Source organism: Larus michahellis, chromosome 1 (genome assembly GCF_964199755.1).
Source record: "Larus michahellis chromosome 1, bLarMic1.1, whole genome shotgun sequence".
NCBI lineage: Eukaryota > Metazoa > Chordata > Aves > Charadriiformes > Laridae > Larus > Larus michahellis.
Genome location: NC_133896.1, coordinates 196,569,733 through 196,584,118, shown reverse-complemented (window position 1 = coordinate 196,584,118; position 14,386 = coordinate 196,569,733). Strand labels below are relative to the sequence as shown.

General features: G+C 34.4%; 1 protein-coding gene across 11 annotated transcripts in view; it reads left to right on the top strand.

Moving 5' to 3' along the window:
• The window catches only part of NBEA (neurobeachin), a 512,894-nt gene that overhangs the window by 147,654 nt on the left and 350,854 nt on the right, over nucleotides 1–14,386 (top strand). For all 11 annotated transcript variants that reach the window (XM_074567614.1, XM_074567653.1, XM_074567643.1 and 8 more), the window contains exons 12-16: nucleotides 1,467–1,619; nucleotides 2,353–2,521; nucleotides 12,234–12,313; nucleotides 13,091–13,153; nucleotides 13,262–13,359. In XM_074567614.1, coding sequence (XP_074423715.1) covers nucleotides 1,467–1,619; nucleotides 2,353–2,521; nucleotides 12,234–12,313; nucleotides 13,091–13,153; nucleotides 13,262–13,359 — 563 coding nt within the window. The remainder of the gene's footprint in view (nucleotides 1–1,466; nucleotides 1,620–2,352; nucleotides 2,522–12,233; nucleotides 12,314–13,090; nucleotides 13,154–13,261; nucleotides 13,360–14,386) is intronic.

Here is a 14,386-nt window from a genome sequence, read left to right as displayed (position 1 = left end):
GGCTTCTATTTTTTCTGTACTAAGCAAGTGTGATTTACAAAGTCAAAGAACTAGTGTGAGGTGGGTTTTTTTTTCTGATGGTAGGTTTTCTTGTGACATAACTGGAATGAATTTACAAAGCTGTTAGCTCCAGTTTTGTAAGTTATATACAAGCAGGTTAGTGAGTCCTCATGGAGTCCCTTTCTCTTGAATAGAGCACTATGGTTTACACACATTGAATGCATCAATTTAGAATGCTGTATATGAAATTTAAAAAAAAAAAGTTTGCATACTATTCTAATTAACACCTGTTACAATCATTAAACTCAGGGTATGTGAATATTTGAAGGATTTTGATCGATGTCTGTCACAACACAATTTTTACAGCATATGCCGTTTTCTTTTTTTTTTTTATGTTATGTTGTCCTTAGCTGCAGTTTTTCAAAAGGATGTATTTTATTTTTTTCAGTATATGCTTATATTCAGTTGGCACACATGACAGGAAAAAATCCTTTTATTTCCTAGCCAGGCTCAATTTTATTATTTGTAAATTATCTGTTGTTCATTTGCATGTGATCAATACTTCTGAGAGGACAGAAAGATTCTTTTTTTTTTACTCAAACTTCAGAATAACATTTTTGTTCTTATTAGTTGCAGACTATTGTGAACTGTGATGTACAAGCCAAAGGAAACTCAGCATCCAGGCTGAGCTTGTATTACTCACAAATGGACTTCACTTCTAAAAATAATTAATCTGCATGTTCCCAGACTATAGTTACAGCATTAAAAGTAATTGGAACATTTTTTAGGGAAGGCTAGGGGAAGGCTGTTTAATGGTTTTTGTTATTGGTGCCTTTCGTTAACTTAGTGTATGAAGTAGTTTGTTAAAGTCCTCATGCCATGTTACTGCATAGGAGCAGTTCTCAACAGTGACTTAATAGCGTATGCTATGAAACTGAAGGACTCTTGAAATTTGAGGAAACCTTGAACCCAAATCCTTCAAATACCTATTTATGTTTAAGAAACAAAAGCAAGTCTACCATTAATGTGTGTTTACATACTGAGAAACCCAATTTCAGTAGGACACAAAATTAACTGAAGAAGAGTTAAGGACTTCAAACGAAGTACTCGGGGCACTGTGCTGTAAAATGTAGAATCCTGACTGATTATAATAAAACCAAAAAGACAAAACCCAAAAAATAAACAAAAGAAAAGAAAGAAAAATTATTTAACTCAGTTATTGATGAGTATTTTTGACCTCTTAAATGTATCCATTAGAAAGACCATGATTATTATTAGGAAGTGTAAGTTGCTGATATGTTTTTTAACTTTCCTTTTCATATTCAGTGACATAAAAACATATGAGATTACATGTATTTAGTAAAGATGAACTGGATGAAATTATCACTTCATATTACTGCTGTAAGTATAGTAAGGAAGAAAGTTTTTCTTTATTCTTGTTGTTCTTTCTGATTGTTTTTCCCTAGTCATCAAGAGTTCATATAACCAGAGCAGTTCTGGAACAATTTTTGTCGTTTGCAAAATACTTAGATGGATTGTCTCACGGCGCACCGCTACTGAAACAATTATGTGATCACATCCTTTTTAATCCTGCTATCTGGATACATACCCCTGCAAAGGTAATTGTACACTTGAATGGTATTATGACTCTCCTACAAGTATTCTTTTATGTCATGGTACTTAGGTTTTTAATTTTTTTATTTTAAAACATGGTATTAACAAAGATTTTTCAGATCATGAAGTCTATACCCTGCTTAGCTGTATTTTCCAATGTCTCTTATAAATTTCTAAAAGCAGTTACATTCTTGCCTAAAATTCTGGCTAATTCTGTCAAAAGACTGTTTCCAGAAACACAGTCCATTTTTCACTGGCTGCATTACACTCTTTTCCTAAATATTAAGCATAAAAGTATGTATTTTTAATTTAAAATGTATTTAGGATATATTTTTTTATACCTCTGCATAAACTTTCATTTTAATTATATTATGTATTTTGGTTTGGTAAAAACTATAAAAAGTTATTGGTCATCTCTGATAATGAATTAGTTGTTTTCCTAAATAATCACAGATGAGGAATGTGGACCAAAGTGAAAAGTGGCATGGTCCTAAAATCTGATAATATATACTTTTATTATAAAAAGCCAAAATAGAAAATGTCATGACATGAATCATAGAAAATTTAGATTGGAAGGCATTTCTGGAGGTCATTCCATGTGTCAGTCCAGTCCTAGCCCTAAGTTAGTTTATTATTTTTTAGTTTTTTGTATCCTATACAAAGTAAATCCTAAAAAGCCTAAAAATTAAGTTTATTAATATATAACTTGGGTTTCTGTGGATAACTTCCATTCTTCAGGTGCAGTTATCTTTGTATACCTACTTGTCAGCTGAATTCATTGGAACTGCTACCATCTATAACACTATACGCAGAGTAGGAACAGTACTGCAGTTAATGCACACGCTGAAATACTACTACTGGGTGGTTAATCCTGCTGACAGCAGCGGCATTACTCCTAAAGGATTAGGTAAGTACAATGCGTAAGAAAGAAAATATAAGGATTTCCTGTGTAGGAAGATTTATGATGTAAATGTGCGAAAGCTCCTTGGATCTGTAGTCAAGGAGGCAATGGCAATAATCAGTGCCAGTGGTCAACAGTAGGAGGACCGTGCAAGTAATTTTGGTGTATCATACACCTCTGATGATAATTCCTTATGTCTTTATGTATTCCCAGAAGACTCCAACTCTGGTCTTCAATTGCATAGCATATCCTTATGTTGGCATACTTTAGGAATCATAGTAAGATCATGGATTTTTCTTCTTCTGTAACAAAGAGGAAATCTTAAATTGGTGGTGTTAAGTGACCTTGTAAACACAGTGGAAACTTCTAGTTCTCACCGCTGAGATCTCTGAAGCTGTCTTTCCGGTTTAGTAATATTTTTTTCTCTGCCCTTATAAAATAGAGATTGATTTAACTTCGCTTATAGTCACGCGCTTAGCTTAGCTCAGGAAGCACTGAATGACAGCAGCCACAAAAAACAGCAGTAAGACGTAGAGGCTAAATGCTGCATGTAACAGTGTGTATTAACCAGAGCATCAAATCATTCTAATCCTATACACTCCAGCTGTAATGTCATTACATTTATCTAACTTCTTGTGTAAAGCAGGGAGGTTTTGGCTGAAAGTCTTTTAAAAATTAATTGATATATAAGAATTTATTAATTATCTTCATTCTGTAACTATTACTGTCACGCTGAGAAATTGAATAATTAGGGGATATTTTAGTGCTGTCACATATCCAAATATGTAAGGATGTGACATATATAAGTTATTGGATAATTCTTCATTTGTTAGTGAGCTGTATGCATAGGGGTTTTCTCCAGTATTTTTCATTTTAATAAATAAAAATGGAAGGAACAATTCTTATCCTGGATTAGGTATCCTAATAGGCAGTGAAGTTGCAACTTGTTGAGGCTCGCAGAAAGAGCTGCTGTTGGACCTGGGACCTCATTTATAGTTCTCTCATATTATAATATTAGGCGAATTATATTCTTCATAAAATTATTCAAATTTGCTTTAAAAATACCTTAACAAAAGCACACTGGGTTTCTGTTCTCTGTTTGTTTGAGTGAAAAGTTTGTAATATGAAAATTCACTGTGGTGGTTACTTAATTAGTGTGAGATTTTTGTCAATGATAAAGTATGCTTTCCATTTACACTGATTCTGGATTCTCTTTGCCAAAATGGAATTAAGTTCACTGTTGGTATCTACAGTGAAGGCGTCTCCATCCGAGCTTGGTGTCTGCTGATAATACAGTGGAATGCAGGAGTCAGTTGGCTGAATGTGGTTTCCTACCATCATTTTAGTCCCTGTGGGGCATCCCACCTGCCTCTCAGAAGGATGCAGGTGTCCTGTGCGTCCTGTGTCAAATATCCTTGTTCTATATAGATATTTTGTATACCTTATGGCATGTCAAATCACACTGCTAAGTATCTTTAGGAAGCTGTGTCCTACCTCTAGTTGACGGAGCCTTGAGAACTCTTTAGTTTGAAAGGTAGTTGCTTTCTAGACTCCATTGACTATATTGATTAGATCTTCATTGACTTCAGTGGCAAGTTAAAAGCTGGTCTCACGTGTTGGCAGCTACTCTGTAGATGTCTGAAATTAGGGTGAGCTGAATCCTGCCTTGGGACTGACTTTACCCAGCTTCATGCTTTCAGAGCTCTGCTCTGTTGAGAAATGCACAGCACAGGTAGAGTTTTAGCATCAGACAAGTTAACCGTATCTGAGCTCAGTGAGGAATTAGGATGTTATCAAACTCAGTTGATCAGTTTATAATATGTACATCGTATTTGTGACTGTTGAATGACCAGCTGTTGGGAGGTAAAGTTTCCAGGTGTCAACCATCTTTACACCTAGACGGAGATCTGGAAAATTGCTCAACTAGTTTGAGACTGTAAGTTTGGTATTTTCTGATGGTATTTTCTACTTGTTATTGCTGTAATTCTTTGGGGGTTTTGTTTTTCTTTGGGTTGGTTGGTTGTTTGTGGGTTTTTTAATTAAAGAATTCCTGTACTTCTGTGTCAAGATAGTAGTACCTAACAGCACTTTGACAATGTATTGCATGTTACTTCCTCCTGGCTAGGCTTGCTGTTTTCTGGAAACGGTGTGACATTTCTTTTTGTAGGAGGTATGGATTGTTTTTATCTCTCCCAGATCTGCCTCTCTGCAGTTAGCTGTATTTTTGGAGTATTTGTAAGTGTAATGCTAGTTGAATAGCTACAAAAAAAAATTATGTAGTCATCAAAATCTGAACAGAAGGCATGGGGTACACAAGGACACTAAATTAGGAATGAGAAATGAATCATTTAACTCTAAATTAGCATACATATGTCTGTTTTACTTCCCTACCTTTTATTTCATTCTTAGCTATTTTAAGGATATAGTATGTTCTCATTTGTGTCAGTTTCAGACTCTGTTTTTCTCAGGAAGGCAACCAGGTAGGTCCCTGAAAGGCAATCAGATAGTGCAAATTACTGGTTGTTTGGCATTGCAGTATGACAACAAAAATCACAATTACGAAGGCCTTCATACAGTAGTTGGGAAGGTGTTTGATAAACTCTGAGGCCATGCTCATTTTCGAAATACATATTATTATCCACTCTATCTGTATTTTCTCCTTTTTTTTTTCTTTAGGTAGACTTCTAGATAAACGTGACTTTTTTTAAAGTTTAATCTCAACTTTATTCCCTGTTCCTTATCCTCTCCCTTCCCCTCTGTTGCTTAGACTGCAGAAAATCCCATGTAATTGATAGAACTAGAGTAGAAAGTATTTTTGTAGTACTCTTTCCTGTCTGTAAAAATGGCTTCCCTTGTGTTGAGTTGAAGAATGTCGGGTTATCGGGGAGGAAGATCAGTGACATAGCAATGGAATGTGCAAATCCAGCATAGCTATGGAATTTTCACCATGCAAATCAGCACTACGATTTTTTTTGCTATTATTTCACAGGTAGCTTCTGCTTCTGACTAATAGAGCTGTAATAACCGTGCTGATTTGCAAGCAAATGACTGTGGAAATATAATAATTGCTGAGGTGATGGGTTGCTAAATTTGATTTCATAGTAACTTAATTTCATATTTGATTTTTATCGAATTCGCATTAATTAGTTTCAATTGATAAAATTCCTGAAAACTTTTCAAAATGTTTAATCACCTGGATATTACATTGCTTTTCTTCACAAGATGCTCTTTCTTTTAACATTAAGTGCAATCTGCCGATGTGATATGCAGGTCTGGCTGATTCAGGGTTATGGTCCTAGAATACTATAAGTAGCTGTAGTTAATATGCTTAATGCTTTTTTTCTTTTCACCAAGTCATAACTTCACCGATCCTAATATTTAAAAAAAGTTAAATGTTTCAGGATTTTGGTTTTGCATTGATTTTTCCTAGCCTGCATACAGCCACTACTGCCACACGTAGCTGTCAAGTTTATTATTTGTTAAAATGTAGAATAATGTGGAAAAAGAAGTTTGTAAAAGTAAGAAACTTCCACTGTAAAAATACAATTATGTGAATGTTAGAGTAACTGCATTTTAAGTAGCATTTGATATTTCAAAATGAAAGAACAGGACCCATTGTCTATAAGCAGTAATTTTACTGTAAGAAACAGAAAAATGTCATAATGCAAGAAAATGGCATATGATAGTCCCTTATCAGAGGCAACTGAAACTCTAAGCTAACTTGACATCAGACTTTTCAGATCTGAAGAAGACTTTAATGGAAATCTTGCCAATATCTGAAATTTGACTTTATGTTTTATAGTGCCTTTAAATAGCTTGCTGTCATATTAGAAAGTGAGTTTATTCATGCAAACATTTTAGTAACGTGATGCTTTCTTGTCTTCTAGGCGTATCACTTTTTATGCAGAGATACTGAAACACTTTAATATTAGTAGTTTGATATACTATTACTTGCAGTTAATCTGCTTCGAGGTTTTATTGCCTTGCTCTGCCTTAAAGCACAAAGTGGGCACGTTTCCTGTACTGACAGTGTAGTATGCCTTGTTTAAAGCCAAAGTGGCTCAGTATTGAAGCTTCCCATTTGGCTAACGCTGTTTTCTTAAAAAATGAAAGTTGCTTTTCCTTATAAAATAGGAGGTGTAAATATTTTGAATTATTTAGAAGGCTCAAATATTTATTTTGAATTTGAGTTTGTATCGTCTCTTTCATATTGCTTTCCTGTTTGAAGCTGGTATTTCTTCTTGGATTCAGTATACTAAATTCATATTGGTTTGTTCCCTTCTGAAGTATTAGAAACACTTTTTCAAAAGGTACAGTTATCAGCTCGCTTGATGATTATTCTTAGTAGGTTTTATATTTTAGATATAGATCTACATAGTGGAGGCAAATTTTCTGTTTAAAATTTTGAGTTTTACTTTCCTTTTTTGTGTTGTGTTGGTGTGGTTTTTAAATTAAAATACCAGTTATAAATAGGTGGCAGGACAAAAGTGACTTATGTTTTATTAAGACCATATTAGAAGTGAACTTGTGAGATAATTCTCATGTCAGGAAGAGCAGAAAAAGGCAAACCAATTTCCATGGGAAAGGATCCCTAGACTTTATTATATTTTACATTTCACACTTGAACTATGGTTAGCTATTCTCTTGATTTGCCATGTGCATGCTTTTAACATTTTGTTAAATCATACAGAATAAGATGTGAAGGTGGGAGAAGACCATAGGGTCACCCAACAGTTGCAGCATCTAAAGCCACAGTGAAACAGGCAATTGAGTAAAAATTATTCAAAATTATATTATTTCTTTCCAAAAGTATTTCCTTTTGAGGGTTTTGGGAATGAATAAGAGGATAAACAGGGAGAGATTTAACTCTTTATCTTGCTATAGTAGATGGTGCATTTCAATGAAAATACTTCAAGCTGCCAGAGACATCTTAGCATTATGTTACCAGTCTGAATTCTTCTTTGATGTTTCGTCTTTTCAAATTATATACTAGACTAATATTTAAATAGAAGCCAAGCTGTGGTTGTCTTTCAGAAGGGGCAAAACACACATATTTTTAATATCAAAGCAACAGAGAAAAATGTAAACATACTTCTTTTATTTTCGTCTTTGGGTGTCTAGTAACTGTTGGATAGTTTAATTTATTTATTAACCTTTTTAAAGAAAAATAAAACATTTATGCACTTAAAAAAAAATCTCTGTACTGATGAATTAATTTGATGTAGAATTTCTGTAAATTTAAGAGAGAACTTATTAGAGCCCACCAGGATATTTATGCCTTGAAAAATCTCCATTGGAATTACTTACCAACCGCATGGCACTCTGAAAATACTGATGAACCAACAGTGGTGCAGTAATGAGAAAGCATAAAATGAAGGCAATAACAGAAATATCAACTAAATAGCGTGGAGGTTTTTTCCCTAAGAAAAAATAAATTATGCTGCTGTCGGAAATGCATTGTGCTAAATTGTAATTTTGTACCCTGTTGCAGAGCACCCCATGAAATATTTGCAACTTCGTTGTTGTATGAAAGAAACGTGCATTTAAGTTTCAGGCTACTGAGTAGTGTAGTTCATTCTTGAGCGGTTGACCAAGCGTTTCTTTTTCTCTACTAGTATTTCCTGTTTGCTTCCCAACCCTTACTCTGAATGGACCTTTATGAGCAGTATCTTTCCTCCTGCTAGAGAATGCATGGTTGTTAATGGCCAAGTTAACTTATGTTAAGTAGAGTTTTCAAAAACATTTTTAGTGTCCAATATTTTTGAACATGATCTAGAAAAGTGAGAATTATGAAAGTTATTATGAAGAGAAAGTAACTATAGTTTTTCTTTTTCTGGATAGAAAAAGTTGCACAGATTTATTTCAAGGGCTGAGTTAGCATGGAACTCGGTTCTTATTAGCTTTGCAACAGTAAGATAAAAAGTAGGTCCTTCTGTGATCCACATAACATGTGAAGTTATTTATGCATGCTGGAGATCAGATTCTGCTATCAGTATCGTGTTTTATTAATTTAAGGAGTAGAAAAATCATGCTTTTTACATATTAAAAAAAAACAGATGGAAGAATGTTGCATTTTTTTGCTTGTAGAACTGATAACACAACGTTTTAATTCCAAAGACAGGATTAGAAATCATTATTTTTGTTATTCAAAGCTCCTAATCAGTATTTTACACCAGTACTGGTTGTACTTTACTCTGAATATGTTTACTTATTCCCTCTTAATTAGTTCTGTTTTATGCCCCTATAATTGCTCTGTGCTGCAAGGATGAATTGGATGAATTTTTTTCATTTATTTTTGTCTGGATAAAGCTGGTGAACTCTCATTATGAGTGTATATTAAAAAAAATCTGATGCAAATCATGTGCTATCTGCAATAAATAAATACATAAAGAATCTAAAAGCAGGAAATGATTTAGTGACTCATCCTGGTGTGGGATAAGGGAGGCATCCTTTCTCTTGGCCAATTAACCAGAATGTTGCTATTTTTTATTAGGGACTTATGGTAGCTGTAACAGATCTGAAAAGGATTATCTTTGTTGTTGATTTAGTTTGGGTTTGGTTTTAGTCTTTAGCAGTGCTGTTTGGCAGTTTCTGAGTGATGGTGACACTGAATTGTCTGTATCCAGTGATGGGCACAAAGGTGAATAGACAGTAAAGAAAACTACGAAAAGCAGTGTTGAAAAACAAGATCTACTTGTCTCTCTTTACCTCAGTATATGTGTGTATAGTGTATATTTTTTTCTTCTAGCATAAACTATATCATTGCTCAATAATGCATTTTTTTAAAATAAATCTTTAATTAGCAATGAAGTTCTTCAAGTAGTCATGAAGCCAAAAAGTGTGATGACATAACAATTATAGTGGCAAATCCATTTTCTGTAGCTCTACAACTTCTCAGATTAATTCCATTGAATCTGTATCAGGTGACTGTTGCATTACTATTGCTGCAGCCCTTTCTTCCACTCTTTGTGGCTGTCTACTAGTTACATAGGTTCCAGTTTTTCCTGCCTCTAATTTTTATCTACCAGTCCTCTTTTAATTTTTCAAACTAATAGGGTTTTTTTACGTAAAGGCTTTTCTTATTCTAATGCAGTGAAGCTTCAAGACACAACCAAAATATAAGGAATAAATAATACTGGAGGACTGAAGGAAAAAGCACCGTTTTGCTTGCTTGGCATATAACCTGCAGGCAACAACTCCTTTCGTATCTTTTGCATGTTGAAGAACCCTTTTCAAGGTTCTCGCACATCTCCAGAGAAACTAGTGGGTATTTGAATGAGAAGTATGAAACTTAGGTACCTTTGAACAGGTTCCCAGTTAATTTGGGATATCTCTTTTTAATGCCTACTTAAAATTTCTGTTACAGAACTGCTTTGTAGAGCTCCCAATTGCCTTAGTGTTCTGTTTTCTGTTTCCATAATTACAGTCTTCCAGAAAAGACAAAATGCCTCAGTTTTTAGGCCTGTTTTTCATATATCGTCCGATATTGAATTCCAGTAAAGGTGTAGGAGGGAAGAAACAGATTTCTATGATGCAGTTAGATGAGTTGAATCTGCATTTGAATTAGGGAAGAAATTAGCTGTTGTCTAGAAGCACACAATTGCCATAAAAACACATGTAATATTTAATATAGTTACAGCTAGTACCAAAAAATCCAACCTTCCTCTGTTTTTACAATGGGAAATAGATGTTTCATGATGCCATTAGAATGTATGGATATAAAACTGTTCCTGTATCTTTAAAGTTTATACGATAGATTTTTTTACAACAGTATCCTTACTATTTTTACACGTGGTGGTGGGGAGAGGTTGAGTTTTATTTGCTTCTTTCTGAAAAGTACCCAGTTCTCTCTCCACTCCTAAGCAGGGAAGAAAACTTGAGAGGATTAACCATTCTTTTTTTTTCCTGCTGGTCAAACAAATATAACTTACTGTTGTGGTTTAACCCCATGGCAACTAAGCACCACACAGCCACTCGCTCACTCCCCCCAGTTTGGATGGGGGAGAGAATTGGAAGCATGAAAGTGAGAGTTTAAAACTTGTGAGTTTAAATAAAGACAGCTTAATAGTAAAGAAAAAGCCATGTGCCCAAGCAAAGCAAAACAAGGAATTAATTCACTACTCCCCATCGGCAGGCAGGTGTTCAACCATCTCCAGGAAAGCAGGGCTTCATCATGCGTAACAGTTACTTGGGAAGAAAAATGCCATCACTCTGAACGTCCCCCCCTTCCTCCTTCTTCCCCCAGCTTTATATACTGTGCATGACGTCATGTAGCATGGAATATTCCTTTAATCAGTTGGGGTCAGTTGTCCTGGCTGTGTCTTCTCCCAACTTCTTGTGCACCCCAGCTCGCTCACTGATGGGGTGGTGTGAGGAGCAGAAAAGACCTCGATTCTGTGTAAGCCCAGCTCAGCAATAAAGAAAACATCTCTGTATTGTCAACACTGTTTTCAGCACAAATCCGAAACATGGATGATTTTCTTGTATGAAGAAAATTAACGCTATCTCGACCAAAACTGGCACACTTACCTTCAGGTTTGCCCTTGTTGCAAACTTGCATTATTATCTATACATCAGTGGCTTCACTTTGAAGAGTGGCACCGGAGACTATAAAAAAATAATTTAAAAGTTATACTCATCTGGATTGGAAATAATACTGAGACATAGAGTGTTATTAAGCTTTGATATGTGTTTATCAGCATAAGATGAAATCGTTGATGAAAAAATAAATTAGCCTGCATTTATTTTCACTGTGCAAAATTTAAGACTGTCTGTGACATGCATTGTTTGAAAAGCAAGAATTTAACAAAAGAATTTCCAGTTCAGCCTATACTATTTATGAAATGGGAGAATGGAAAATACAATAGAGCAAGTTGCAAATGACTATAGTTGTTCAGGCTCTGTTTTTTTAGCTACTTCTGTTTTCCTAATGTCCTTCCTCAAGCACAATTGTTTAAAGTATTATGGATTACAGATTTATATTTTTGGTGGCTTAAATTTACTATTTTCTTCAGATGGTAGTTTCTCTTTGGTTAAATAGCTTCAGTTTCTGCTACAGGTAACGGTCACCACTAGTATTTCATTAATCCTTTCTCTGGTGGTTTTCATTAACATGGTGTTTAACACAGTGGCTTAGTTATTCCAAGTTGTCATCACATAGTTTAGGTGAGATTCAACTTTGTATTCAGACACTTTTACGTTTACATGACCGCAGTGTAGCTGGACTAGGTGTTTGAACTCCCATTGTTTTCAGTGGGATTCAACTCAATGTAGTCAATAGAACTGATAATTTTTATCCTGAATTGGGCACGGACATTGGGTCAGTTGAGTACATTGAGTACAATAAAGAGAATAGTTGCTTATATTGGGATTTGAAACTCCTGTTTCATATGAAGACACCTACAGAACATATACCTTAGTTTAGTTGTGTGAGTCTAGACCTAGTTGCTACCTTTCATCTTCCTGTGTCTCTGTTTTTAAAAAAATAAATATATATATATATGCTTTTCTTTTTTCCAAACGAATCACTTATATTTATGTATATTGGTGTTGTAAAATGTCATTCTGAAAGGTTATAAATGATATCATTTTCAAATATGAACTTTTATATAATGAACAGAATATTAAGTCTGTTGTAGGAACTGTGATTTCCTTAAGAAGCTGCAGTCATTAAAGGAATTAGTTTATATTTAAAAGTGGTGTATTTTGCTTCTTCCAGATGGTCCTCGGCCCTCGCAGAAAGAAATCATATCACTAAGGGCATTTATGCTTCTGTTTTTGAAACAACTTATATTGAAGGTAAAACAGTCTATTCCAGATGGAAAACACTGAGATCTGTTATATGTATCTTTCATAGTAGTAAATATATAATACCTGTCAGGTATTGTATCTGTTTCTGGTTACTTTTAATGTTCATGCACGTATTTCTAATCAACCTAAAGGTAGTAAATCCGTACAATATTTCTTATTAACCTCACCATACTGTGCCACATATATTTTATTAAATGTGCTTGCAGAAATAGTATATGACACTACAGAACCTTTCATCTATTTCGCCTTTTTTTTTGTTCTTGTAGCAGATAGTTGCTTGATTGATTAAATGAAAAAGGGAATGGTAGTTGTTAAGGTAGTTATTGCTTGATGCATTTTTTTGGTTCTACCACTGGTTGAAATGATCTAGGACTCCTTCTTTCTATTACAGCTGTACACTAGTCTTTGAGGTATAATCTGCCATTTGAGACTAGAATGAAAACCAGTACTTTCTGGCCTGGCTAATTCCTCTTTTTTTTTTTTTCCCCCTGTTCAGTCTGAGGGACTGGAGGAGTTACAGTCATAGTGAGGGCCCACACTGTAAGAATCCTTTCTAGCAGGAATAGAGGGCTGACTTCATACTGTTTGAATTGTCAATGTGATAAGAAAAAGCAATGGCATGAAAGAGAGAATTTAGTCTTTTGAGTTTAAAAAGGAAAAATTGTAGGATTATTTTCCTTGCTTCAAGTTTTTCTAGAGCCAAACTTAAAGAATGTATTTTCTCTAATAATGCTCCTCCCTTTTTTTTTTTTTTTTTTTTTTTAGGATCGAGGAGTGAAAGAAGATGAACTGCAGAGCATATTAAATTACTTATTAACAATGCACGAGGTACATTTCTGTAATAGCCTATATTTTACTGTAACCAATTGTACCAGCTCTGTGGGAAGCCTGCTGTTGAAGTTAGTTTGTAGAATAACATTGATGCTTGTCATACAGGATGAAAATATTCATGATGTGCTGCAGCTGCTAGTGGCACTAATGTCCGAACATCCAGCATCCATGATACCTGCCTTTGATCAGAGAAATGGGATACGGTAAGACGGTGAAGTGAGAAAATATCTTAAAAGTTGTTCCAGTATCATCACACTCCAGATTGCTTCTTTTTCACATAAATATCACACTTGCTGATCTGTCAAACTACAATTTTATTAACTTAGGCTATATTTTTTGTCAACAACAGGGTGGTTTTGATAGCTTGGAGGAAAAAAATTTCAGTTTAAGGTTATCATTATATTTGAAGGTGAATGTACTGTTATACTTGCTTCTCAGTCCCAAATAGAATATGTAATTAACAAGATGCATCAAAAAGCCAAGGATCTATCTCAGAATAATTTGGACTATTCTCTCTTCAGATGTTTAAAATAATTTGGAGGTAGGAAGAGGAAAACAAGAGAAATTGTTCCCTAATCTCTCAAATTCTCTCTGAAAAGATTAAAAAAATAATCTGTGGACTTCCTGTGCTTATCTGATTGACAGTAAAATTAATAATTGATAATTCCCAGAGGAGTGGTATTTTTGTTGTTTTCTTATGCCTAATTTGGTAATGCAGGTTTTTTCAAAGATTAATAATTTTCATGTTAATAATCTAAAATTTACTATAGAATTTTGGTTTGTGCTGTTCTGAAAATACTTTGGAAAATGCAAAGGGCTTGTAAAATGGGGAAAAAAACCCAATATCTACTACCTGCTAAATTCAAACTCCATTTTGCCAAAATACTAAGGTCTTCTACTTAAAACTGTTCAAATGGCAATGCTAGTTGAAGGGAAGTCTGATTGTACTCATGATTAAGACTTTGTTTTCTGACTATAGTTGTCTGTAGTCAGACTAAATTCTCTTCCTTGATAGCTTTTGAAGAAGGGTAAGACTGATCTAGAGGATTTAATACATCTTTATGTAACATTTGTGGTCATCTTTACGTAACGTTTGTGGTACCAATATTAAAATTGTAACATCGTGCAGTCTGTGTTTAAAAGTCTGTTGAAAAAGTGGAGAGAATGCTCAGAATTGCAACATTTAAGTATTCCAAAAAAAAGCCTAATAGAATTGGGCGTTCATCTGCT